Source organism: Ixodes scapularis, unplaced genomic scaffold (assembly GCF_016920785.2).
Source record: "Ixodes scapularis isolate PalLabHiFi unplaced genomic scaffold, ASM1692078v2 PGA_scaffold0__279_contigs__length_252992795, whole genome shotgun sequence".
NCBI lineage: Eukaryota > Metazoa > Arthropoda > Arachnida > Ixodida > Ixodidae > Ixodes > Ixodes scapularis.
In genome coordinates, this window is record NW_024609835.1 from 63,953,273 (window position 1) to 63,979,360 (window position 26,088).

At 44.4% G+C, this 26,088-nt stretch overlaps 1 protein-coding gene across 1 annotated transcript in view; it reads left to right on the forward strand.

Annotated features, from left to right (window-relative positions):
• Nucleotides 1-26,088, forward strand: part of LOC120836286 (glutamate-gated chloride channel) — a 126,549-nt gene that overhangs the window by 14,736 nt on the left and 85,725 nt on the right. The window contains exon 2 of the mRNA XM_040499105.2: nucleotides 18,972-19,076. Within this exon, the coding sequence (XP_040355039.1) occupies nucleotides 18,972-19,076 (105 nt within the window). The remainder of the gene's footprint in view (nucleotides 1-18,971; nucleotides 19,077-26,088) is intronic.

The following is a 26,088-nucleotide window of genomic DNA, read 5'->3' on the forward strand; positions in this document are numbered from 1 at the left end:
TGGAAGGAAAAAAAATACGAAATTCTTAAACTCATGCTTGAAGGCTATCTTATCACGCATGCTAAGCATGTGCTGCAACACCTTCGTTCTAAACCTCGGTGGAGGCCAGGTACCTGTTCCTCCAGTCGACCGTTGGTCTGCCCGTACATCGAGGTCAGGAAACATACAACGGTGAATGATTGGACCCATGAGTACCCTTCGCAGACGCAACCGCTGTGGCTGCTTATACTTCGTTTCGCCTTAGGTCCGAGCGCGGCCGATATTATGAGCCGAACAGCCAATCAAACAGAGAAAGAGGCACAACGTCATGGCGTGCTCTCTGCAGTTGATAAGACTAGCCGTCTCTGAGTGCTCCTCCGCCGGTTAGTCCTATCAAGCGCAGAAAGCACGCCATGACGTTGCGCTTTTTGCGCTGTTTGATTGGCCTTTCGGCTCATAACATCGTCGGCTCTCGGACATAAGGTGAGATGAAGTATAGTGGTTGAATGAGTATATAATCCGTTTCATTTTTGCTTTCTGAACGTGCATGGGAAATGTCTCTCGGCACCTCGCTTGGTGAATCCGTTTCACTCCCCACGCTCATTTTGGGTGGGTGGCGGGTTTTGTAAAATTTTTATATTGATGCTCGTGCTAAGCTTTTTTTTCGAACTTGCTTGCAGAAGATCATTTACGTCTCCCGTTCTAATAAACATTGCGGACCCTCACTTTGTATTTTAGCCGGCAAACTTCCCTCAAAAAACACCGCAATCAGAATCTGCCACAAGGATTTTAAACCTAACACACGTGGTATGTGAATAAGTGAGAATCACCTTGCGATTGTGCCTAATCGCGGCAAGACATACTTCTCAATGTGTCTATGAAGTTAGCAGTATGTATTGGAGGTAATATTGATCAATTTCAAACTTGCGGGACTATGCATTTTTATTACATCTGTTCCGATGTAAAATTGGGCGGTCAGTGAATCAGATTGGGCAACGAACTACCAAAAAACGTGTGCAAGTGAAAAAAAAGAAGAAAAGACATCACCCGAAGTATTTTGGTTGATTCCGATTTATTAATTAATTTATTTCATTACCTTCAGGCCGATTCAAGCTAGAGAGGAAAGTGTGTTATAATAATACGATGCATAGAAGACGAAAAAAACAAAAACAAAAAAACAGCGGACTATATTAGAGAGGGAACTGAGGAGCGTGTTGGTTTAACGATAACTGACGCGGAAAGAGTAAAACACACATTTGGGACGGACGACCATTTTTTTATCTCCACAACAACGTAATTGATTGCAAAGCCATTTTTTGTAGTCCGACCCGTCGGTAAAAAAGGAGAGAGGAAGGAACGTGGGTGGAGGGAGAGTAAAAAAAAATAAAACGCGTTTACAGTTTATAAGAAAGAAAGGAAGAATGATTTGCCCTAAAACTACGTTGTCAGATAGAGGTGGAGATTGAACATGTAACTAAGCCAGTTATGACGTCAAGAATTCAATTTCACCTTTAGAAAAAAGTAGTAAAAAGGGTTCCTGGGGCGAGATGAGATGTTACTCGTCCGTTCCAAACGTGTGTTTTGTTTTTTCAGCGCCAGTTAAAACATCATACACTTAAAAGTGGCTCAACACAACAGAAAAAGGTTACTAACGTTATTTCCTAAATTGCTAGTTTCTATAAATTTTATAACAGGTGTGGGAGGGTAATTCCAGTTTAAAGAGGTGTTGAGAATAAATTAGGCATAAAACGAATTGGTTCTGCAAGACGGAAAGCCAGCCTGGTGACTATGGTCGATGCAGGATAATAACTGCTGTGGCAGTGTTAGCAGTCTTTGGCTCAGAGATGAATTGTTATATATTTTATGGAACAACCACAAGCGAGACACTTTTTGCGTGGGAGAGGGGGTGGGGGGGGGGGGGGGGGTTAGATAATAATATGTGTATCGTCATCTCTATTACACGGGCGGTGCGGTGATATTAGAAGGCATAAAGTGCGATGAACGATTTTGCATGGATTCTAACTCTGAAATTTGAAATTCAAGACCTGGGTCTCAAATAGAAACAGCATAGTCGACCCTACTACGAAAGAGAGTTCTATACAAGAGCAATTTCAAAGAGGTCGGGAGAAAGGCCAAAAATTATTTTAGCTGTTCAGGAATGCGCCGAGTTTACGTAAGTTTTCCAAGGCAACTTCCGAGTTATGTTAACACGCATATGCTTATGCAAGGTTAGTTTCCTACAAAACAAGTTACACCGCTCTGAGATGCGGTTAGCGCCAGTTTCAAGGAAAGAGATGTCGTAAATATTGTTAATTTTGCGATAAACGAAGCAGTCATCGGCGAACAGGCTGATTAATGAGCATGTCTTTTTATAGGTAATTAATTTATATTAGAAAAATGAAAGACGTTTACAATCCTCTGTAATGCGAACTTGGAGCGCAGCTCTTGGGAAGGAGGAGGGGAGGATACGGCGGGGAGGGTATGCCTATCCTTCCCCTATGTACTCTCCCCTCCTCCTCTACTTCTCGCCTCCAATTTAGCGGAAAATTTCTTGCTAATTTTCCGCTAAATTTAGTGGGAAGTTTAACGCAAATGCCTCCGCTAAATTTAACGGGTTAAGTTTTCCCGCTAAATTTAGCGAACATTTTAGCGAACATTTTTTCGCTAAATTTAGCGGGAAAATTGATCTCGCATGACCTAAACAGCACTTCAGTTTTCCCGCTAAATTTAGCGGGGAAACTGTGACGTCCCATAATGCAACGCGCGCGCTTACTCCGGCACCGACGTTGCTCAAACCGTAAACAGGCGCCTAAGAGCTGCGCGACCCCAGAACAAAGCCCTCGGGAACACGTGAAGTAACTCGGGATGGATGAGAGCCGACATCACTTGAGGGTAACAAATTGGGATCGGTCAGTTGGAAAAGAGCGTATTCATTTTACGAAGCTAGGTCTAAATTTAAATAGGTACGTTTTTTTAAGAAGACGGAAGGGAGGAGCGTTCTGAAATGCGTTGGGAAAGTCGATAAATATGCAGTCCTCCTGGGGGCCACGGTCAAGAATGGAGTGAGGACCATCAGTAAACACAAGAGCTGGCTTTCGCAAGCAAACGATATCCGTAACCCACGCCGAAACGGATTGAAGAATGAATTGGGCTCTAAAACGTTGGCAAGATGCGAGTATATGACATGTTCAAGGATTTTACATGGTGCTAGTAAGAAAGATGGGACGATTGTTATTTGGACATATTTTATCGCGCGATTTGTAAAGGCGAATCACTTTCCCCACGTACCTTCAAGTTATTGGGAATAACTCAACGCTCAAGAGACTGAGATAAATGTTAGGTCAAAATAAGACAACTGTACAGTTTGGTATTCTTAAACAATTTCGAATTAATTTTATGAATACGACAGGAGGAATACATTTTAAAATCATCAATCAATTTAGCTATGCCCAAAGTGTCAATGTGGATAAGATTCATTAGAAAAACTAATACGTATAAATATCCGAAATAATTGAACTTTGAAGGGTAGAAAACGCAGTAATGAACGAATCGTTGAATACACTGGCACAATTAATTCTGGGGATATCTTCGGCGTCAGAATTTATGTCTTAACGCAATTGTATCAGTCCTATTTACAGTGCTCCAGAATATTTTTGAATTATTCATTAACAGACAAAGTACATTAAACATAAAAAAATTAAGCTTTGTCATTCTTAACCGCTGTTTTATAAGCGCTAGCTGCGTACAAATAGGCATCACAGCAGTGCTGGGTGTCGCAGCAAAGCAAGCGTTTCTTTATGTTCGATAGCCGTTTAAGAAACAAGTTATACCATGGTGAATGACAGTTAGGTTTTTACTTATTAGTGGTATAAAAGCGTTCTTAATCTAATCTGCTTTGAGTTTAAACAAATTCATTTTTGCATTTAAGGCGCTGTTCGGAATGGTTTTGTAAGAACTCATTTAAAAAAAGACACAGATCTCGATCAATTTACTAGCTTTCTTATAATCAGTTACCCTTTTTTTTATTGGCGGCTGTACGCCTACCAGAACATGCAGGTCAAAATGAAGCAAGGAATGGTCAATCAACCCTGGCAGACAAGAAATGAGCCACGATTACATGAATGCGGTTGTCGCATCAACTCCGATTGTTGCATTCTATGTGGTCATGTGAATGGCATAATGCGCTAGGGAAGCGCATCGCATTCAACACTCTCAAGAAAAAAAGGTGTAAAATTGTGTATCGTTACACCCTTTGTCCCAGATAATACACCCCAAAACTTCAATTCGACGTACAGCGCCCTACAGTCGAACAGACGGCCCCATATTTTACGAGGGGCTTGATGGCCGTGTGGTACAACTTATTAAAATAGCTAATGTACGCTTTACTGACCACAAAAAAATAATCGGGGTTTTCTTGGCCCTACTTTAAAAACTCGTTGTTATCTTTATGTGGTCTTTGATACGTACTTTAGCTATTTAAAAAGTTGGACCACACGGCTATCAAGCCCCTCGTAAAATTTCGGGCCGTCTGTTCGACTATAGGGCGCTGCACGTCGAATTGAAATTTCGGGGTGTATTATATGGGACAAAGGGTGTAACGGTACACCATTTTACACCCTTTTTTCTTGAGAGTGAAGTCGCTAGACTGATACGGAACGAGACGGCGCATGCGCATTCATCCAGCCCATGTAAACTAACTGGGGTTGCATCGCATTTCGGATCGGGGAGGAATTTGGAAAGGCGCTGGTTGCGGGAACGAGTGAACAGCTGAGGAAATGGCGGCGGTCGTCGGCGGATGTGGCGTGTGGTCGCCAGCAGTTTTCTCCCAAGAAACGCGAGCGTTCGCTATTATCGTAAGTAAGCGGAATATAGCGGAGCTGCTCGGTGAGGGCGGTCTCCGTCCACGCCTTGCAAATCACAACTTGCGGGTCTGAGGGAGCCCCTATAAGGGCTCCGACACTAGCACGAACGATGCCTAGAGCTCCGAACACTGCTACCGCAGAACCCGGAGCACGAAGCGGTCAGGTTTTGATCTCTCTTGCGTCTCGTAACTTTATGCATAGCATCGAAGACAGTGGGCACGATTTTTACTCTTGTGGAAAGTAGTCGAAAGGGCCTCCGCGTGCGCAAAGCACCGGAAAAAAAAAAGTTGTCACGTGGTGCGGCTGGGGTCAGAAACACATCTTTAACTTTAAGATGTGACACGCGTGGTGTTACCTTCCCGTAGGACTTGATGCGCATGCATGCAAACGTTGGCGCATCGACTTCATTACAAGGATGATTGGAGTCAATGAGCTTAATTCGAATTCATGTAAACGCGGCTACAGACAATATGTTGTCAGACGACATATAAAGTATAAGATCAAGAACGTTCGATGATGACGAAGTGACTGGAGTTGGTTCTGTAACAATCTGTGAAGAAATAAGTCGCAGCAGATTTCTAGAGAATTAAAAGGTGTTAGAAACCAAGTGAAAATGCTTGTCGCCGAGCTTAAAATATTTTGTGTTTGTTGATTTGTGTTTGAAACCTGCAGTTGTGTTGTTTTTTTTTTCTTTTCCTATGTTCATAATTATATATTTGTGCACTAAAAAAGAAGACCTGGATGGCTGTTTTCGTGCATGTAAAAATTGACAGAATTATACGTACTAGAACGAGAACGATTACAGACGCACAAAATAAAACCCGAGTGACCTATCCGAATATGAAAAAAACAAGTTATAAATTACTGGCGATGTCAACAAATGGTGAGTGAATGAAATCAGCAACAGCGATGAAGACGCCCCACTCCCCCCCCCCCCCCCCATCCCACACACACACACACACGCAATTTGCCTCTTCCTAAATACAATATACATTAAACATTATATCAAAATGAAAAAAGTTCACTATCGGCCACCTTCACAGAGAGTCAGGTCTCAGTTAAAATGACTCCGCCAACATCAGAGGAATTAATAACTGGTGACAGATCATCGCGTTTAGGTCGGAGACGACGTATGTTGGTTAACAGAAAAAAAAAAATGTTAATTTAAGGATAGGCCACAACCCTTCATGACTCGTTATTGCGGAAGGGACGTTGCCGCGACGCCAGCGTTATCAATCGGGGTTTGATGTTGAGCACGTGTTACACCAGAATGGCTATCTTGTAAGCAGACGCCATCGTCAGGAAGGTTATAGCTGTAGAACGTATTGCTCATGTATAGTCTGTTGTACCGTAGTTTCAAAGAGCACTTATGAGTCCTTTCAAAATTGACACGCTTATTCCTGGCTTGTCGAGTGGCAAGAGACTACTATTCACTGACGGCAACGCCACTGACTTTCATTTCTGCACTTGAGAATGGTATTTGTTGTTTTATTTTAAATAATACGAAGTTTCCAACGACTGGTCTGAATTTGTTAACAGATAAAGCGCCGAGCCTGTATGCACGTTCTGTAGAATCGCTTGGAATGTGAAAATTGGGGGAACCGAAAAAGCATTCCGTAGAAGTTTTCTTTGGTCTAAACCCACGTTTCAGACGGAGCGTCCGGCAAGCCATAAAACAAAACGCAGGTTATCTCGTTGTGACATATCTTCTGCATCAACTTGACTAGCTTGTAAAACTGTGTTTTCAATTGAGAGGCAGCCAACCTGCCATTGCAACAAATGTATTATTTGTTGAACGGCTTCGCAAGCCGGACTATTTCTCTCTGTGACAGATAGCCTCTGGTAAATATCTGTAATTTTTACTTTAATTGACTCCTAAATACGTTCGATGCCATTTACTGATTTCATTAGGCCCGTCTGCACCTTTTCTATTTTTTTCTGCGCTAGAATTTACGCCTTGAAACAACCTGAACATTTCGCTTAACTGATTTCATTGCGTACCTGTCATGGAACCATGTTCAACTTGCTGTCCCTGTAGATGTGATACGGAACTAGAATTCTGAGACCGAATGGCATAGGGTCCGAGTTTGAGATTCACGTCCCGTGTTGCAGAAGGACTTGTTCTCTTGCGTCTAGGCACTAAAAGATCAATGACATCAAAACTCCCGGGCACGGAAACATTATCAAGCAACCATTATAATATTATTTTGCCTATAAAAAACTTACCTGGACAAGGAAGCCGATGTTGTCAGCGAGCCGCCTAATGATTCATGCTAATGCTGCTTCCATGCGAACTTAAAGCGCCGAGTTCGTGCCAGCCATAAAAGACCAGGAACGACGATGATTGTCTTGTTGATGCAGCGGCCTCGTGTGATAGAAGAAAAAATCTGGCGTAGTCAGCCCGAAAATCCTGGCTTAGGCAGCTGGTCCTGAAGTGTCGTTGAGATGGATATTTAAATGAATTGCAGTGTCAGGCCTCCGGTGTCTTTGTTTCGTTTGTAAGTGAACGGTTACGGAAACTGAACTCACTGCATGTCCTGATGTGGAACTCTAGGTTTGTTTCCTCCTATGGCGAACAATTGTCATTTCCGCAACCCTTCGAGAAAAGCTTTATCAACTTTATATATAATAGCAGCTTTCCTGCACCCGCATAAACATCTAGGACGTAGTTAAAGGGGGGGGGGGCTCTTCAATTACGTCCTAGATGTGTGTGTATGCGGGTGCAGGAAAGCTGCTATTATATATAAATTTTTCATTTGTTTCTACAATGCTTTGTTAGTGTACGAGACCCCAAGCTCAGTCCACAAAGCCCTTCAGTATTTGCTCTTGAGCAGAGCGAACGCTGGAGAGGAGGAAACTGCCAATGATGGTGAGCAGAGAGCTTTTTGAGATGAGCTGGTCCTACTATTCCAAGCCTGCGACAAACTATAGAAACGAGAGGTATTTAAAGGGCTGAAAGTGTTTCACGAACTTTGTTGGGCGCAGGTGTCATTTGGCGTTGATACCCATCTTCGCTGTCTTATCACACGATGTAAACGGGATTTATACCGGTTCGCGATTGTTACGAAATACACTCACACTGATCAGGTGCGCCTTCAAGTTTAAAAGCGCCTGAAATAAACTGTATTCGCGTAGGTTATAGAGCACGTTTCAGAATCTGTAACGCTTACATCATATTTTTGTTACCACATGTTTGTTCTTCGTATGACGCTCTTACGTAGACGACAAAACAACATGGTGTGATAATCGAAGCTCCTTCTGCACCCAAAACTAAAATCGGAACGAGGACGGTGCAGACCGCTAACACGAAGCTATTTCAGATAAATAGCCTGTATTCTATCAAATGGGAACGATTCATACGAAAAAACAAGGACTGTACTCTACATGGCGGGAAAAAGGAACCGGGATATTGCCGCCTGCTGCTATTGGCCTGCGGAACGGAGATGGCCAATCGCAGCCTCAGGCGGCGATATCCCGGTCCTCCCGTCCCGCTTGGTCCCGCCGTGTAGATTTGGGCGCCAGGAGAACGTTATGAATTTGTATCCATCCATGAGCACCAGATGTGTATGCAGCACTCGGAGTCAGAATTAAACTACCTAAACACTATTGCGCTTTTAGCGCACCTAGACCTACGTCAGCATACGCTCTCAAATATTCAACTAATCTTAGACCAAGAAAGAAAAAGAAACACTACTACCGATTTTTGCGTTCTCGACTCTCCGGCGCGTCTTCACCGAGACACGACGAGAACGCGTCATTACAGCAAGAAGCCGCGGGGCCGCATCTGGCTGCGACCGCTTTTAACGAAAGCCGAGGAGACACACAGCGCCTGCCCCGCTGTGCTGCATATCCAGCATCCAGAAGCACTCCAGTAGCCAAGCCGTCGACATGCAGCCCCTCTTGCGGCAACGCGACGACCCCCGGTAACAGAGATGCCAAGAGGGCGCATCCCGGGAGCGGACCTCCCGTTCCCCGCCGTCTCCCGTATCTGTCAGCGGCAGCCGTTGGTTCTCAAGCGGCTCGTGGATATCCCTTTCAGGGGGCCCTGTTGTACGACAAAGCCCTCTTCCCTTCGGCGCCACTGCGCGCGCCTTCTTGCAAGGAAACCGACTGCGTCAGCATTTCCTCACCTCCGCACTGCGAGTCGGGTGCTCACTGCGGGCCCTGGGCTAATTGATTACTGTTTCTGGTTGCCACTGCCGCGGATTATAGCGGCGAGACTCAGACTATGGGTGAGCGTCGCGTTACCCGACGTTCGCAGCGTGACGGGTTTTGCAGCAGTCTTTAGTGTCCCATAGTCGTCGTCGTCGTCGTCACCACCGTCGCGTCGCGCACTCTGGTGGCGATAAACGGCGGCGAGTGAAGCTTTTCTCGAAGGGTTCTTCATAATAAGATAGATCGGTGCCTCGAAGACACGAGCTCTTTTGCGCGCGGGGAAAGGTTTTTTGTGAAAACGGTGCGTCGCGCCCCGATTTCTTTGTGTGCGTCCAATATTACGACGCGTTGTTAGCGCGTTGAGACAAAGGATTTCGGGAATGTTCGATGAAGAGTGGATGGGCGCGGAGAGCGAGCTGTCGTTTGGCTCGCTTCTTGGAGCGACGACGCTTTGGAAAGGGGATCAGCGCCGATGAAGGATGGTGTTTGGAGAATAGACAGCCCGAGAACGCTTCCCAATTGATATCGCGCAATCGGGGCGCCAGAACCGTTCGCGAGAGAGAAAGCCTCTTCTTGCTTTGTGTTTGGCCTCGCTCAGAACGACATGCATTAAAAATGAGATTTGAGTGATACCGAAACTTTTGTTCGGTAATATTGCTTTGTAATACTATTTTACTATTACGATCTGTTAGCTTATTCAAGGTACCACGGAATTGTTCAAATATAGTTCGGCGGTGGACGTCCTCTTTCTATGTGCATATTTTAACCTCTGTTTAAACAATGGTGTGTCGAAACTAGATCGCATTGGGCACCCGAAAACGGGATACCGCTGAAAGAAATAATGCGACATATTAATGAATCTCATGTAGTGTAAACACCGAGATTTATTTTTAGATAAATCTGATACTGTGATACCTAATATTTATATCTGGGATATGTGTTTTGTAACAGAAGTACCTGCTGCCAAAATACGAAATAGTAGTAAAATGTGGGTGAAAAATAGTAACAGCTTACTTCCAGGCGACTATAAGGGTTAATGTGTCACCACAGACACTTTACAAGCAATGTTTTATGTGCAATCCATCGTTCGCCTCTAAGCAAGGCGGCGTTCCTTCGAAACCTTCTGGCAATCCAGGTTTTCTGTGGGCTGTCAAATGTATTTTATAATCATTGCTACGGCACCCTATATTTTATCTGAAATAGTCTGTAGAACTTTGGAGTGACAAAGCCGTGGCAACTTTCAGCATTGTTCGTAAAACGAGGTATATAGCTCGTTTAGCCCAATTATGTACCACAGCCAAGGCTACAAACGCGACTCTAAGGAGGTCAAGAACGTTCTTCCCTAGCATAAACGTGAGCTCATCAGGAGCAGCTTTGAAATCACCGAACTCGGGCGTGTATACTACTAGTTTTTTCTTCGATGCTTCAGTTCAGCGATGCGTCACAATGCAAACACTACCACGAATTCCTCTGTTGGAGTTGTGACGACTACCGTGCAATAAATTGTATCTAATGAATGCGAAGCTCGGTGTAACGATCACTCAAACCTTACCTTTTCTTTTTGCCTTTTATTTTTATTTGTGTCATAAAATTACTTGTGGGTAAACGAGTCAACAGAAAGTTGAACCACCACTACCTCGACAAATAAGAGCTCAGTGCTCCACCCTCGAGTCGCGGCTGCAGACGATCCGACACCACGCGAAAAAAGGTATACTCCGAGAATCTCGTCTGTTTCTTTCTTAATGCGAAACGCCTCGATGAACTCTAAAGCCGCGTTCACACTGCTACGACATCTCTGAAGGCAGTCTTCAGAGGTTGTCTAAGGAGGGTCTCTTTCGTTTATAAGAGTCCTGTTACATTACCCGTACAAAAAGTGTCTGCAGCCATGTTCGAAGCATACATGTATGTATAAAGCACAATCGCTTAATCCGAACACGCTTGAGGGGTGTCTGGAGAAAAGTCTGACATCTTGTCTGTAGAGAAACACCTTTGTTTATTTGTACTATATGCTAGCAGTAAGAATGCCCGCTTACAAGCGACGCTTTGCATTATCGCCGCATTTAGACGCAATCAACTTAATTGAAGGTTTTGCCTCGGGGCGAGTCGACTCAGTCAGTAATACTGACAGTCTCGAAAACATTTCGAAGGAATCACCGCTTGGGGCGAGGACGCAGACGTGACAGAGAAACCGGGCGCCCGATAGCGTCGCCGACATTGTAAGTCTCTCGAATATGTAGCCGTCCGTGAGAGAAACCTCGCCTGCGTCCCCCTATTTTGGATCATAAATAGAAGACAGCCTTTGCTTAACAGGAATCACAGCTGCTCAGAAGTATGTCTAAAGATGTGTTAACCAAACATTTTGTCCGATATTTATGTGTGTGTTTTTTTTTTGTTTTTTTTTTTTACTTTTCAAAGAATACATTGCTACTTGTTTTTTACGCTGGAAAACGAGTGACCGTTCGGAATACGAGATATTCTTCATCCTGGAATTATGTGACTCGGTGCAGAATTATACTCTGTCACAAAGGATGCGTGGCGTGGCATGCATATCCATCGTTTTGCGGTACATGGGTATCATACCGTGGTATACAACACCTTTCGTGGTATATAGAATCCAGCACTCGTTAAAACCGTCAAGGTTAATTCCGTAGCATCTGAAAACCCTTAGAAAACCGCATAAACGAGCAGAACGGTTACAACAACAACATTGAGCGTATTTGGTCTCGCTCTTTCTCTCTCTCATACACCCACAGATACACATGCACGCACACGCGCGCGCGCACATGCATACGCGCACACTCACACAACCAAAGTCGCCACAATAACAAACGACGCTAATGCCGGCGTTTCTGAAGTGCAACGGAGCAGCTTGCTAGCATCCGCACCCCTTGTTCGACATGGCGATATTAATTCTTGGGTTGTCGCGGAGAGTCGCTTGTATACGGCACGGCCACTAAGAAGCTACTTCACAAGCACGCGTAAACAACGCGTCTGCTGACTGACACCGAGGCACTTGTTCCCAGCGTCCACGAAAGTTAACGGCGCAGTTTGTCGCAGCTTGAACACACACAGACACACGCACGCACACACAGACACGACCTGTTCAACATTAATAGCGCGTCATTGTGATAATGCTTCGAAACGCAAACAACGCCAAGAGCAGAAAGCGGGAAGGAGAATCCAGCGCACGCGTGAAACGCGGAAATGCTGTGGCTTAGAATCCCCACCCGTTTTCAGGCAAACACCCGCACGTCGGAACGCTGCGCACGCTCAATATTAAGCCTCGGGCGCTCAGACCTTGTTAGTTCAGGTGGTGTTGGTTTAACCAGCTACAAGCAATTGGCTAGAACCCAGGTCATTTTAATGAGGATGTATATCTCAAGAATATTAAAAAAAACATGTTTTTTCTTTCTTTTAAGCGGCTTTGCGAGTCTCGTTAACATTATGTTACACGTTAAAAGCCACATATAAGGTCATGCAATGTTGCCTCCTTTAAGCACCAGAGCAAATCATACACTTTTAAATGTCTCTTGTTCCTAAACGTATGTTATATACACTCAAAAGGATCGTGTCTACTTGTGGCGATTTATCTTGGTGTAAATTGGAACGATTCCTCGTGAACAGCTGCTGCAATTTTCGGTGTTCTGCAGAATTTTCAATGATAATATGTTTTTTTCTTTAATTCAGTGGCACGTCACATTATTGCTGCGCTCGTAAAATCATGCATTACAAATTACGATTAAATATGTTTCTTACGCCCCATGCCAAAATTTGTCGGGATACCGATACGGTAATCCAGGAGTGGGGAAAAAATGGGACTGACAACACAAAGTTCCAAACAGTGTTTGGAGCTTTGTGTTGCCTGTCCCGTTCTTCCCCCGGTCCCGGGTTGCCATGTCAATATTGAACCAGCACGCCTGAACACTAGGATGAGCTCCAACTATTGAAATATTTTAGTTTGATCCACAGCGTTATTAAACACAAAACACCTTCATGTGTGCCAGCAATTGTTTGATATGCACAAAGTTAGTGAGTAACCGCTAAAAACAACGCATCTACCGGTACTTTTAGCGTAAAATTTGAAATAAAATAGCACAGTCTAATGTTTCTCTTAGTATTAGGCACGAGATCGGACTATAGGGGGTGCTTTATCGAGGTTGTTGTCCCCACACCCCAGTGTTTACTAACATGGCATAACAAATAAATTAACATTGCCTACGACAGTCTGAAAACGAGTGCTTCGCTCTGACCAGTGATTTGTTCGCACGAGGAGCGGCCTTCGAATTGTCATCTTCAATTTCTCTAATCAGCAAACGAACAAAGAAATTTGGTCTGTTGCCCACACAGCTGAAGCGTACCGCTAGAGGCGTGGCTGTTCGATCTCCTCCCTAATTGCAGAACGACCATGGAAAGTTTACCTCCAAGGGCGCTTCTAATTGACCAGCTATCACACTTACTAGCCAGACACTTAGGTAATACGGCACTCAATGTATATATATATATACATACATATATAGATTTTTTTTTTTTTGCCTTTTATTAGCAAAGTTGTTTTGGACTTTCAGATCGAGACCATCGAAGCGAAGCGACATGGACAAATATTGTGTTATCCCTTCGCTTATACTTTCGTCTCGGCTTTCAATCACGTTCCAGGTTTACCGCTACACCTGCCTTCTTACATCTCAAGCATTTCTTGTTCCTCTCGTGATATCAATTTATATTTACTTCAACGCCTTCGCTTACATTAAAGGTTGCTTTGGCCATGGGCCATTTAAGTTTCCGTTGCATAATTCACCGGTAGTCAGTCGGAACTTTGATTCAAAACATCTAGACACGTAAGGTGTTTTTTTAAATATATGTATGCACTGAAGGGAAATCTGGGGCGTCTACTTTTTTGCGAAGCACTTGACAGAGCCATTCACTACAATCTACGGAATGACGAGGCGCAAAAGACGGAAAAAGTCACACTCAGTGTCACAGCGCAGACAACGTTTACAGGTCCAAACCTTTTTTTCCCGCTTAGTCATTTCGTTGAGCACCCAAGCAGATTTTCGCGCCTGGCTGTTCCAAGTACTTTTCGGATAAGGTAGTTCCTCAGAGTTTGTAGCAGTCGATTCATGTGGTCAAGGTGGTACAACCCTGTCATAACTTTCTTCTTGCCGGTCATTACGTGCAGTTACGTAACCTGCATATACATCAGAATTTGCGTTTTATACACTTGAACGTGAGCACGTGCTCTTAATGACGGTTAAAGAAGGACACGCCTTTCACCGGGCAGCATCAAGGAAGTGGGGAATGCTCGCGCGCTGACGAGATAGCCAAGCACTGGTTAAGATCGAAAAGTTATTAAAGCACGTCAATGGATACTTTATTGTTGAATAAAAGTAGGAGGTGCGGATATAGCAGTCATAAGTTTGATCTGTTTTTTTTTTATGTGTTTTTGTTTGTTTACCGAAGTACACTCTGGGAATCGAGACTTGATCTTATTTTGATGGGCTAGATTTCCAAAAAAGGTTCACATACCAAATGAGAAAACTCCAAAAAGTATATTTATAAAATATACTTGAAATCGCCTAGGGCAGTGAAGTAGGAAAATTATATTATGTATTGCAGTGTTTATTATCAAGTTCCAGGTAACAAAGTTCTCGCAGAGTAGGCTGATAACCAATGCTTGCGATTTACGAAATGGCCTAGACTAATGTGGAGGCCCAAGAAATGTTCCGACGAATAGCGTACTGTCTGTGCCGGGTTCTGGGGAAGTTATGTTGAAGCAGAGCTTCGAAGATGCAATCGTTGTTTTAAACTTTTAAACATCGATGATCGAAAAAACCTTGACGCTACCGGCATGCGTGTAATTCTTGCAGCTGCTCTCGGCCCATCCGAGAGTGATGAAAAGTATAAAAAAGAGGCTGGTTGCGCAACAGCAGTAACCAAATATTTGTGCTCAATTTCTGTAAAGCAGAGATGGCATACCATACATTTTTCTAAAACCAAGTAAGGCCTAATGCATCGCCGTCGCCTGGAGGGTGTATCACGTACTTTTTCTTCGTGTTACAGAAATGCGGAAGTTTGGCTTTGGTAGGAGTGCTGTTTCTATGCAGGGGGCTAGATTTATTTGATATGGCGCATCGTTTTTTTTAATGATAGTGAAATAGACTAGTCTGCTTATAAAGCGGCTAAATTGTTTTGAAAATAAAAATGCTTTGTGACAGTTTGACATTTTAAACATTTTATAATATAATAGAAATATCCGTGTCCTCGGCTCTCAACATAATATGGCCAACTTCCCATAGGATCAAAGTTGTTTCTTTAATCATATAAGCCCTGCTTCAGAGAAAATAGTTTTTTTGTATAAAACCTTGATGTAATAACATCGAAATGAGGTCAGCCATGTGCCTTGTTTTTGTATATTTTATAATTCATATTTTATACGAGCACCCAAAACAACACACTTGCAATATTGGAATATGTACTTCTACTTTTAGTTGTTTTTTCTTTTAGGTGCACGACTGGTAAGTGTACGTGCACTGCGCTGCTTTAATGGAAAATAACTTTAACGTCATCCTTCAGGATATATGACCGTAAGGTAATTCCTGTTAGTTGGACAAGAACGCGTTTAGAGACATATATTTATATTTTTTAATAATAAAATATTTATCTAGAAATTTTCGCATATTAGTCTACATTGTTTGGTGATCCCTAATTTCATTGAAAAGGCACGTTTAAAGCACGCAGAGCCTGTTTTATAGATTTATTCTGGCGCAAGAAGGCTCTCTAAAAAAACATATTCATTGAGATTTATAAAACAAGTATGCTGTACCAGGGGATCGTTCCACTCGTTCGGAAATGCGAGTAGCATAAAATTTTCTGCTGACTTACGTAAGCATCGCAAACAACTCTAGGAAATGTATACCAGCCCCCCCCCCCCTTCCCCCCCCTTCCTCCCCCCCCCCCCCCCCCCCCCCCCGCCCTCTTGCTCTTTTGCGAGGAAAGTAGTGGTGCTTCCCGGTAGCCTTAGTTTGGTGGAGGAGAGCTATCCTGCGGGCTACCAAATAATTTGAGGCTACCTTAAGACTAAACTGTCGCGTGATGGGCGTGCGAGTGATTGGGCTCTTCTGCTATGTAATCTGGGGGTGCATCAGCGGACCGTTACCTTGGCAATTAATATTATTTTCTTCAAGAGCACTTTATCTTCATTTGCCGATAGTGGTTTAGTGGGTGAACGCACCGCAGCTCAATGCATGTGGAGTGAAAGCTTGCGATGCAGAAGCTAGGAGTGCTGGCCTCAGTCCCCCTTGTCTGCACGTTTTAATCTCGGTGAGCGTCGTGCCGTTGTGCGTCCGTGTATCACTACTGCGAAGTGCGCTTTAAAAACCACAGGCTAGCAGCCATACCGCACCGAATCAATTTCTTATACACATCGTAAAGCAGTGGCGCCATACCTCAAACGCAAACAGACCTTAGCATGTAAATACAAATCTATAACTTTCTTTTTTTCAAAAGAAGCTTGAACAGTTGTACACAGGGAGTCATACCTTAACCCATAGCAATGAGGTGATGACCAACAAAAACAGTGCACATTGCCCGCTTAAAAGACTAGCCCACAAGCGCTGTTCCTATTAATTTTGTATAAACACGATTTGCCAAAGCCCTCTATCATGCTTTCAGACGGATCCCCACCAAAACGAAGTTGTCACGTACGCTTCTTTTTTTTTTTTATTGCGTTTTTAGGTATTATGAACGCGCATCGTCCTGCAATCTTTTTTTTTTTTATTATTATGAGAGGAAAAAGAAGCAAAAAAAGGGGGGGGGAGAGAGAGCTGCTGCAGCGCTTCTTCACAACGAATGTCGCTGGTCAGTTATGCACAAGCATGAACTCGATTTTGAGAAGTTCATGTTGCGAGCTTTACCTAGTATAGTGTGCGAATAAATTCATTATACCAAACATTGAACCGCGTTTCTGCATTTATGCGTATCCATACTAACAATTTAATCCCGTTTGTATGTAATACTATACTATTTATTTAATAATTTCGTGCGACATTTGCGCATTTTTCTCTGCGCGCGTAATTGCGCGGTGTTATCACTCCATCTGCGAAGGAAGCACCGTTACACGCGCAATCGAGTGTTTTGGCAGCTGTTCCAGGCAGTGTAAACATTGCAACACTGTTAGCTCAAGCAGGCAATCCTCGCTTTTTTTTTTTTTTTTAATGTAGAATCAATTTTTTTCTATTAAAGCAGTGAGTGTAGTTGAAGTGCTCACTTAGGGAAGTAATGCAAGCAGTAAAGTTTGATGCTCTACAGTACCCTTTCAAATCAATACCCCAAAAAACGACGATGTTGTGTTCCCGATAATAATGTACCGCAGTGTGATATGATTGGTCTAGTCTTTTATTACAGGTCGCTCGCTTGTGATTACTAAAAGTTAATCAACTGTTTCGCTGAACATAGAGATTTCGCCTTTAGTATGAGTTCATCCTTGGCGTAACCGCATCGAGTTCCATGAGACAGAGTACTTACGTTCTTCATGATTGATGCCGAAACGCGTCGATTAAAGCTGCCTGGTCACCTTCTGTTGTTGAGCCTTCCTATCAGTTTTGTTTCAGATTGCTCATAACCACTGCCAAGTTAGTTTTTGAAACGCTTTCTTATAATAACTTGTTGTACCCTGACGCAACAGGGATCGGGCTGGGTGCGCACCTAACGTATCATAAACGCCAGTCATTGTCGCCGCACGTCAGGTCAGTTAAGCCGGTATAAAGCCACCGAATCATGACTGAAATAAACGTTGAGTCACAGAACTGGACAGTGAGTTTGAGAAATGATAGGATATTGCTGCGGGTAAGGATAGTGAAGAATGTGGTTTATTGTAAAGACACTGACGAACCATGAACGTTAATTAGTGTTTGTGCTTTGGGCAAGGGAACGATGCGAGGGCGGTGATAGGGTTACAAAGAGATACAGAAAGCAGTATATGCAGAAGGTTTTGCATAATAAACGCATTTCATTGACCGCTTTAAAGATATCTGAAATGGGCTGGCCGGAATCACGTTATTATAAGAGTGATCTATGACGGCCGAGCTTCGAACTCTCTACCGAAAAAGGCCGGCAGTCTAACGTCCATGGCTGGGGGGTCTGGCTATTGAGAAATTAAAACTTCCTAACCGTCGTATGTTAATTTTTTTGGAGCGACGACTTCGCGTTATTATGCGTCCCTAACACAAAGCAACTACACCAGTATTGTGTTTGTGTTTGTATTCTTTTTAAACCGAATAAAAGTTATGGGCTAAGGTCATAATTTGGTGGTCAACCTACCCAAGTATATATGGTTCTACGTTGCCTCTCACATTCTTGCTTTTAGGGTAATCTAAGGAATATATGCCTGAATGGCGGGTAATTGTATAAGGACATTCATTTAACTGCGCTCGCTAAGATATCAAGCATACGAAGTAAACAACACTCCGCACACTTAGACACCACAAGCTCGTCACACAAAAAGAAAAAAAATCTTTTTTTTTTTTTATTGAAGCGACTAACCTTGTTAAACTGTAGTATGAGTTGTATCGGCCTAGGTCCATCGAGATTCTTGTTTTAAACCGGGCCTTCATAAGGGAGTTTTCCCAAATTGTTTTTTTTTTTCCATTTCAGAATGCTATTCGGAACTTGTGAGGAGATGCAAAACTCAGCACGCAAGTCTAGCGGCGCGCATCCGTTTTAGTACCCACTCAGTTGAGAAAAGCGCAGCAGAGATGAGAAATAAAGGTATAAGAAAACTCCCTATTGCCGTGCTCTCGAATACCAAAATCTCACCTTAACGTAAGCTTGCAAACAGATTTCATGAGTAGTTCATGGAGCCTCGCGCTGGCGCCGCGGAGAATTACGCATATTTTGCTTTTGTTCGAGTGCATGAGGTCTGACGTGGTCCCTCCTTTGTTTCTTCCCTGCTTCCCGGCCTGCTTTTCGGGGCGCCACCAGGGCCCAAACGGTCCCGTCACCGCCGACCCGTGGCCAGGCGCAAGCCCCGGTCGCGGCCGCGATGCTCCTGAGGAAACAGCAAACGACCCACTACCAGGATAAAGAGCACGTATCTCTCTCTCATAGCCTCCCGCTTCGCTGTATCGGTGTGCCTCCCGATGGAAACCGGTCTCACCAGCCAGTTTGGCTGCGCGCCGCCGTCGCGATGCACCCAGGGAGCTTTAGTCCTCTTTCACGTGTGACAATCTCGCTGCTGGTCGGCACGTGCAGAGAACCAGATTGTACGGGTAGTCCCGAGCACTGCCCGCCTGCCTCCTGTGGACTAAAGTTATGGCGGCGTTCACAGATGTGCCGAACGCTTGGTGAGATCGGTCTATTGGAAAGTCTTATCCTCCAGTTCCTGTTGTTGTTGTTGTTGTTTTTCGTTGTGATCGTTCCTAATCATTTATTTTTTGCATGACTTTTTTATAGTCATCGTTACCCAAGCCGACGAAGATGCCCATGGTCACTGACAAGGTTTATGAGAGCAGGGCGTGGTACCTCTCGAAAGTCTGATTACCGCTCCTCAGCTAATGAGGCATGCGAAATTTGACTATGACAACGCTCCAAACAAGTCACGGATACAAAAATGTGAACATAGTTACCATGCCCTAGGTTTTTAAGTTGTCAGTGGCTATTCAGATACTAACGCTACAACAGTCGTTGAGAGCTAAAGAAACACGAGAGCGCCTTATTGTCGTCCTCTTTTGGCTTCACGAGGCACCGTTCTTATTGGCGGCGAGGTGTTCGCTGGCGCCCTCCTATGGTTACCTCTCGTGACGTAATTACCTTGCGCACAACAAGTTGCAGGGTGTTTGTACTGAGCATGGTGGAAGCTTAAAATCATTGCGCCCTGAAACCAACACTGCCAACACCGTCAAAATTTAAGTTTTTCCATCGATGGGAAATCTGTTCGTAGTCAGCGCTCGGCCAAACTTAGAAGACCGATCACAGTACAGATCTACGAGTACAGCCAATAGGCTGTACTCGTAGACAAGTTTTTTTCGTAGCATTTCGGAAGTGAAAAGAGCGCGCGCACAACTTTTATCAGTGCTCAAAATGCTAGAGCGCCCATCGGGGCACCCCTGGCTTTAATCGCATAGCCATAGAAAGCCGCCCTGGAGTATAGTGCCTCATCCTCACTGAATGCGCAGTGATATTGAAATTCTCTGCTCTCGCCACTCCTTACGTATACGGTTTTTAAAGTTGCCCTGAAGAGGTTTATAAGATCCTCTATATATGGCGTTAACTTACTCAGCGGGCACTAATCGTTACAGAAATCCATAAATCGTAACCATGCGCGGTCGATTTTCTTATTAAAAGACTGTCAAAGATCGAACAGTCCGAGGTCATCTCCAGCGATGGGAGGAGCATTGTTCCGGAAGCCAGGATGACATATGACGAATGAAAACGCTACAATTCTTTGAGATTGCAAACGCTGTTATTATAAATTGTGTATGCTGTTATAGATGATGAAAGTAAATAAGAGTAGTAAAAAAAAGTGTTGCTTTTCGTGGAGAGGGAACATAATACTGCAATAATCGTCCCCAAAACAACGCACTATGTTGTTGTTGTTGTTGTTGTTGTTCTTGTTTTTTTTTTTTGCGAGAGTGATGCATCCGGTTGTCAGCTTTCGAGCGCGAACTCGCCGGGTTGAATCGCAGTCCAAGCGGTATGGGCAACGAGCCGCGCAAATTCGAGATATCACTGCGCGGTTCCACCGGTCGTAGGCGCGAGTATCCTTCGCTTGCTATTGGCTGACAGTGGTCCTTGTTTCAGAACATGCTCCTCCCATCGCCCGAGATAAACTCGGTGTGTTGCGACCTTTGATTTTTTTTTTCTTTCTTTAATTGTGGAAATCGGCCGCATATTGTCATGATTTGGAGAACACTAGGGTGCTTAGAGTCAGTAGAGTGAGCTATCGCCATTGTTAGGCGGTCTTAGCAACCTCCTCAGGGCACCTTTAAGGCTTGACTAGTTGTTATGTGCTCCACTTTACAAAAGGAGCGGCACAGAAAACCATCTCAAGGAAGCCACATTCAGCGAGCTAGACAACGCACGCCGAAGTTAGACAACTCTCGAGCTTAAAAAAAACTTACAAATAATTACTCAGTGCCGCTGAAAAACACGCGGCACATTTTTCGTCTGCCCACTTGATCCATACATAGGATTAAGACAATCGAAGAAAAGTAAACAAGCAGGCAAGCTGGTTTAAGTCACAGATATTTAGAACGGCAGACGACAGCCGAAAAAAGGAACGGGACTCGGCACGTCTCAGTCAGAATCCGAAATACCATTAAGATATATATTTTTTATTTTGATGAATGTGTTCTCGAGTACTCGATGGAGAAGTAAACGCAATAGAATTTTTTTAGCATTGTCTGTATTGCCTGTCCGCTAGGAAAGCAGTTGTTCACCTTGTTAGTTTAATGTTGCCTAGAATATTATACTGTGAAAATGTAAAAATGCAATACCAAACAGTCTGAGACGCTCTACAGTGCCAGAATGGCTAAGTATGGCTTAAGATCGAATTTTATTCTACTACTGGTTGCATGACTAACCACTACAGCTCTACAGGTGCAGCTGGTTGAAACGCAGGACAACCAATGGAAAGAAAGCATCTTCGTTGCAGATTTATTTTTCGTGTCCTTCCTCTCTGCATTTTCTGATCCCCGAAACCGCTGTTCCCCACTCGTCATTCGAACGCAATGGGGGAATCAGGAAGTATTTCCCACAAAAAGGCGCCAAGGTTTTCTCTTCTACGAAATAGAAGCGAACTAAAAAAATCGGAGAAGGGCGAAGTTGTGTTTTATCAAGCGTCTGCATTGAGGAGCAGGAGCAATGGTGTTCCATAATGAACGCTAACTACTGCTTCACAATTCGCGAGATCATGTGTGGATGGGATGATAAACTAAGGGGAAAATACTAACTGCGAACTATGGTGCTACTACAACTGCATGTTCACGATATTAATAAGATAAATCGAAGTATTTTGGAAAAAAATAATAAAAACGTATATTTTCGATGCTAAGTTTTTTCTATACAAATGAAAGCTACGATGAATTAAGTTTCAAGACCAGTCAAAAATCAAGAAAAAATAAGATATGTATTTGTTTTAACTTAAATCTTCGGAACCTTTTGGGGATCTCTGAGAGTATATAATTCAGATTCACATATGTGTAACCGTTGTAATCAAAATAAATGAGAAAACTTCCAAAACCCAGATTTGTGCACAGCCGGGTCCGTTACAATATCTTTTTTTGGCAGCTTTTCTGTGCATTTTGCTTTCAACAGTTTCCTATCCTCACACTTGGGTTAGTTGGATACTATATAGTTGCTAAGAATAGTTCAAACTCAGTTTTCTGTGGTCTTTTCTCAAAAACAAAAATCGTTTTCCTGTAATTTTGAAGTTGAACTTGCATTCACTGCGTCCCTCATATTGAATGTATTGTATTATTTACCAAAGCTACTTTTTGTAATACTATAACACACCCTTTCCCTCCAGCCAACGCATTTTAATCATGAAGGATATTATCACAAGAAAGGAAGGGACACATTCGTGTAGTGCTTCGCCCGGATTCTCCAGGAATGAAATGTCTATTCCAAATCAATATCCCTACACCCTCTCTTAACTTAAAAACAGAAGCGCCCCATCTTATCCGATAGATTCATCGTGGATAGGCGGAGAGCACACAACATCTAGTAAGATCTGACACGCAGTCAAAGTTCTCGCATTACACCGTCAACATCGCAAACAACTCGAATAACCGCGAATTGGAGAAGAAGAAATTGTCGGCGCGTGCGTTGGTGCATGCGTGACGAGCAAGCGTCACTAAGTGCGTCTCACCACGCAGCGTTAATGAGTTCTTCCAAGACATTAGTCGGGCGACGACAAAAGGGGGAAGGGGGGGGGGGGGAGTTTTATTGGCCAAGCTCGGGGCAGCCGCCGCTCCTCTGTGTGCCGATGATGGAGCACGTCACGGATCGCTCGATACACACAGCGCCGTCTGAAGCGTTCGACGCGCCACCGGAAGTCGAGGCGGCCGAATGGTGATGACTTCCGGCGCTTCCAGCCATCGACGTAGAAGCAGTCAGAGTGCTTGTAGCTCTCCTTGTCTGCCTACGATAATAAAGGCAGGCTTTTATTGTGCCTGATGGCTCGTCTTCACGGGGCTATGTACTGCGAGGTTGGAGTGGGGGAGAGGGGACGATGGGGGGACGGGAACTCTTGAGAACGAGCACTTGCTTGTAGGCAGCGGCTGGCGTGACAGAGTAGGATTCCCGAAGAAAATGGAAATAATGGTGCCTTTGCAATGGAGAAGGTTTATGCCGGCGGGAAATTACGTGCGAGAACGATTTTTGCTTCTTTTTCTAGAATCTGGTTGTCAAGTCGGCGGAGTGAAAAACGACTTGTTGCGGGTGGTCTAATTGTATCGATATATCGCTTTGTTTGTACGGTTTCTGACTTGTTGGGGGCGGGACACTCTCACAAAGTGAACTGTGGGCTTGTGTTGTTGGACAACTTATAGACTCTTTCATAGCGCGCCTTCGACACGCGTGGTACAAATGACATTAACAACTGTTGAGAGGTTGATTTACACAGTTGATTTAAGAAGTGTTGTCTGTATGCGTGTTTTTTGTTTCATCTAAAATAATTAGTTATTATTATTATCGATGATTATATCTATTTTTTGAGCTACCTAATCCGAAGACATCATCTGAATGCGGATGGCCTTCCGTTTCCGAAGTTCTATCATGTTCTGCCAGATTCACTCTAGTTAATTAAAACAAGTGATATTTTGTTTTCTGCCGAGACCGAAACATCGTTCCTCTCCTTTTTTTCCCAGTTTTCACCGCCATCAAAGCGTGATATTAGGGAGTTTTCGTAGATCGTTTTCGCCGCCCCGCAAGGCACTCCACAACCCGCTACGATAGCGGGAACTCCACAGACAAGGCTATCGGCGCGCAGGCGCAGTAGCAACTTCTTCGTTGCGGAACGCTTAGCGGAGGAGGCAGCGCGGTCTACGAAAACTCCCTATTACCGGCGGGTAGCGAGACGCGCGGCCGGCAACGTTACTAGATTACTTCAGTTGTGGAACTCCCGAGGAAGTGGGTACCCCCCTCACTCACTTCAGTCGCCCCCCCCCCCCCCCCCCCCCCCCCCGTCGTTCGAAGCGCCATCTCAATTTTCGTTTACGAAACGTGTGTTCCATAGAATACGGTGGAGCGCCATCTAGACGCTCTGCTTCGAAACGTCCGGATTCCATAAACTACACTGCAGTTACCAAAGCAGCCGTCCGGCGCGTCGAACGACGGGAGGGGAGTCGTGGTGAGTAAAGGGGGGTACTGCTAGTGCATTCAGCGTCTATGAGCAGTTCTGTAACTGAACTAATCTAATCGAATTGGCGGCCGGCAATCGGGTACACCCGCGCCCTCCTTTCTCGCGTCTAACAGCGAGGAAACAGGGGCGTTCGTGATATTTGAAGTTCAAATTTTCTGTACTTACACAAAGTTTAACCTTAACCTACGTGCTGAACTATTATAAAAAAAAAAATCGGAAGCAATTTTGATTTTACGAAAACCGCTTTTGCAACTCGGTACGCTCAAGCCGCGGCTCGCTAGTTTCATAAAATCGCTAGTAAATCCGTCCTCCTTCTATCAGAAGCTGGCAGTTACGCTGGCGAAGAAAGGTCGAAGAGTTCACGGAATGCATTTTTCGACAAATTACCGAAGCACTACGGAAAATGCTCAGAATGTGAGTAGAGGCACCCCATGCACCCGTGTCACTGTTGCAGAAGCCGGCACGTGTAACTACTCTTGTAGCATGCATATGTTTCCCGGTGTTTAAATAATTTAGAAAACAATTTATATACCATTCCAGAAAAGCGCTTCTGGTCCGCGTCATTTTCAGCTTTCGTGCGTGTGGCGTGTACTTGTCTCGTCTTCCAAAGCGACGAGCATGCCCGTGCTGGGCTGCGACCTAACACGTGTAGACTGTTATTCTCATAAACATGAAAATATATTGAATAAAATTAGCTGCATTTGTGAAGGCTAGATGGCAGGTTACTGTTCATAAAGATGGTGATAAAATGAAAACTGAAAGCTCTCTACAGCCACCGAGTTAAAAACATCAAGGTGCAATGAAAGGCGTATGAAATACACGAACATCCTATTTATCTTGAAATAAAAAAAAAATATTTGCTTGAAGGCGCAATAGTGCGTAAAGGGGTATCCACACGAAGGAGAAATCTGCCCCTTTCCTCCGCGGAGCGCGCATCACGTGGGACATACGTCATCGCTTTTTGACGCCTCGGGCGCCATTCTCCTCCGTGGCGGAGGCGCGGAGGCTTCGTGCTGTCAGCACGAAAGCTCGGCAGGTGCACGCGGCGGAGCCGGGACGGAGTTTCCCGGGTTGTTGACGTCACGACATCCGTCCGCGGAGTTCTCCTTCGTGTGGATACCCCTTAAAGCGCAGATCCGCTTCCAGTGTGAATGAGCGGTTACCGCTCATTCACACTGGAAGCGGATCCGTGTTCGCGAAGCGGTTTCGAACGCGGTTGTATAAAGATCCAGTACAATTGCACGCGCACTCGATGACGTCAAGTAAGGTGAAATTGTGCGGGGTCTTTATAAAACCGCGTTCGCGAAGCGGTTGCGAACGCGGGTGTATAAAGATCCACTACAATTGCACGCGCACTCGATGACATCAAGTGCGCGTGAAATTGTACGGGGTCTTTATAACACCGCGTTCGCGAAGCGGTTGCGAACGCGGTTGTATAAAGATCCACTACAATTGCACGCGCACTCGATGACATCAAGTGCGCGTGAAATTGTACGGGATCTTTATAAAACCGCGTTCGCGAAGCGGTTGCGAACGCGGTTGTATAAAGATCCAGTACAATTGCACGCGCACTCGATGACATCAAGTGCGCGTGAAATTGTACGGGGTCTTTATACAACCGCGTTCGCAACCGCTTTGCGATCGCGGATCCGCTTTCAGTGTGAATGAGCATTTAAGAGGCGCAATGCCATCGGAGTAGGCCACACAGCTAGGCTCACCTCCATGCGGCGCAGCCTG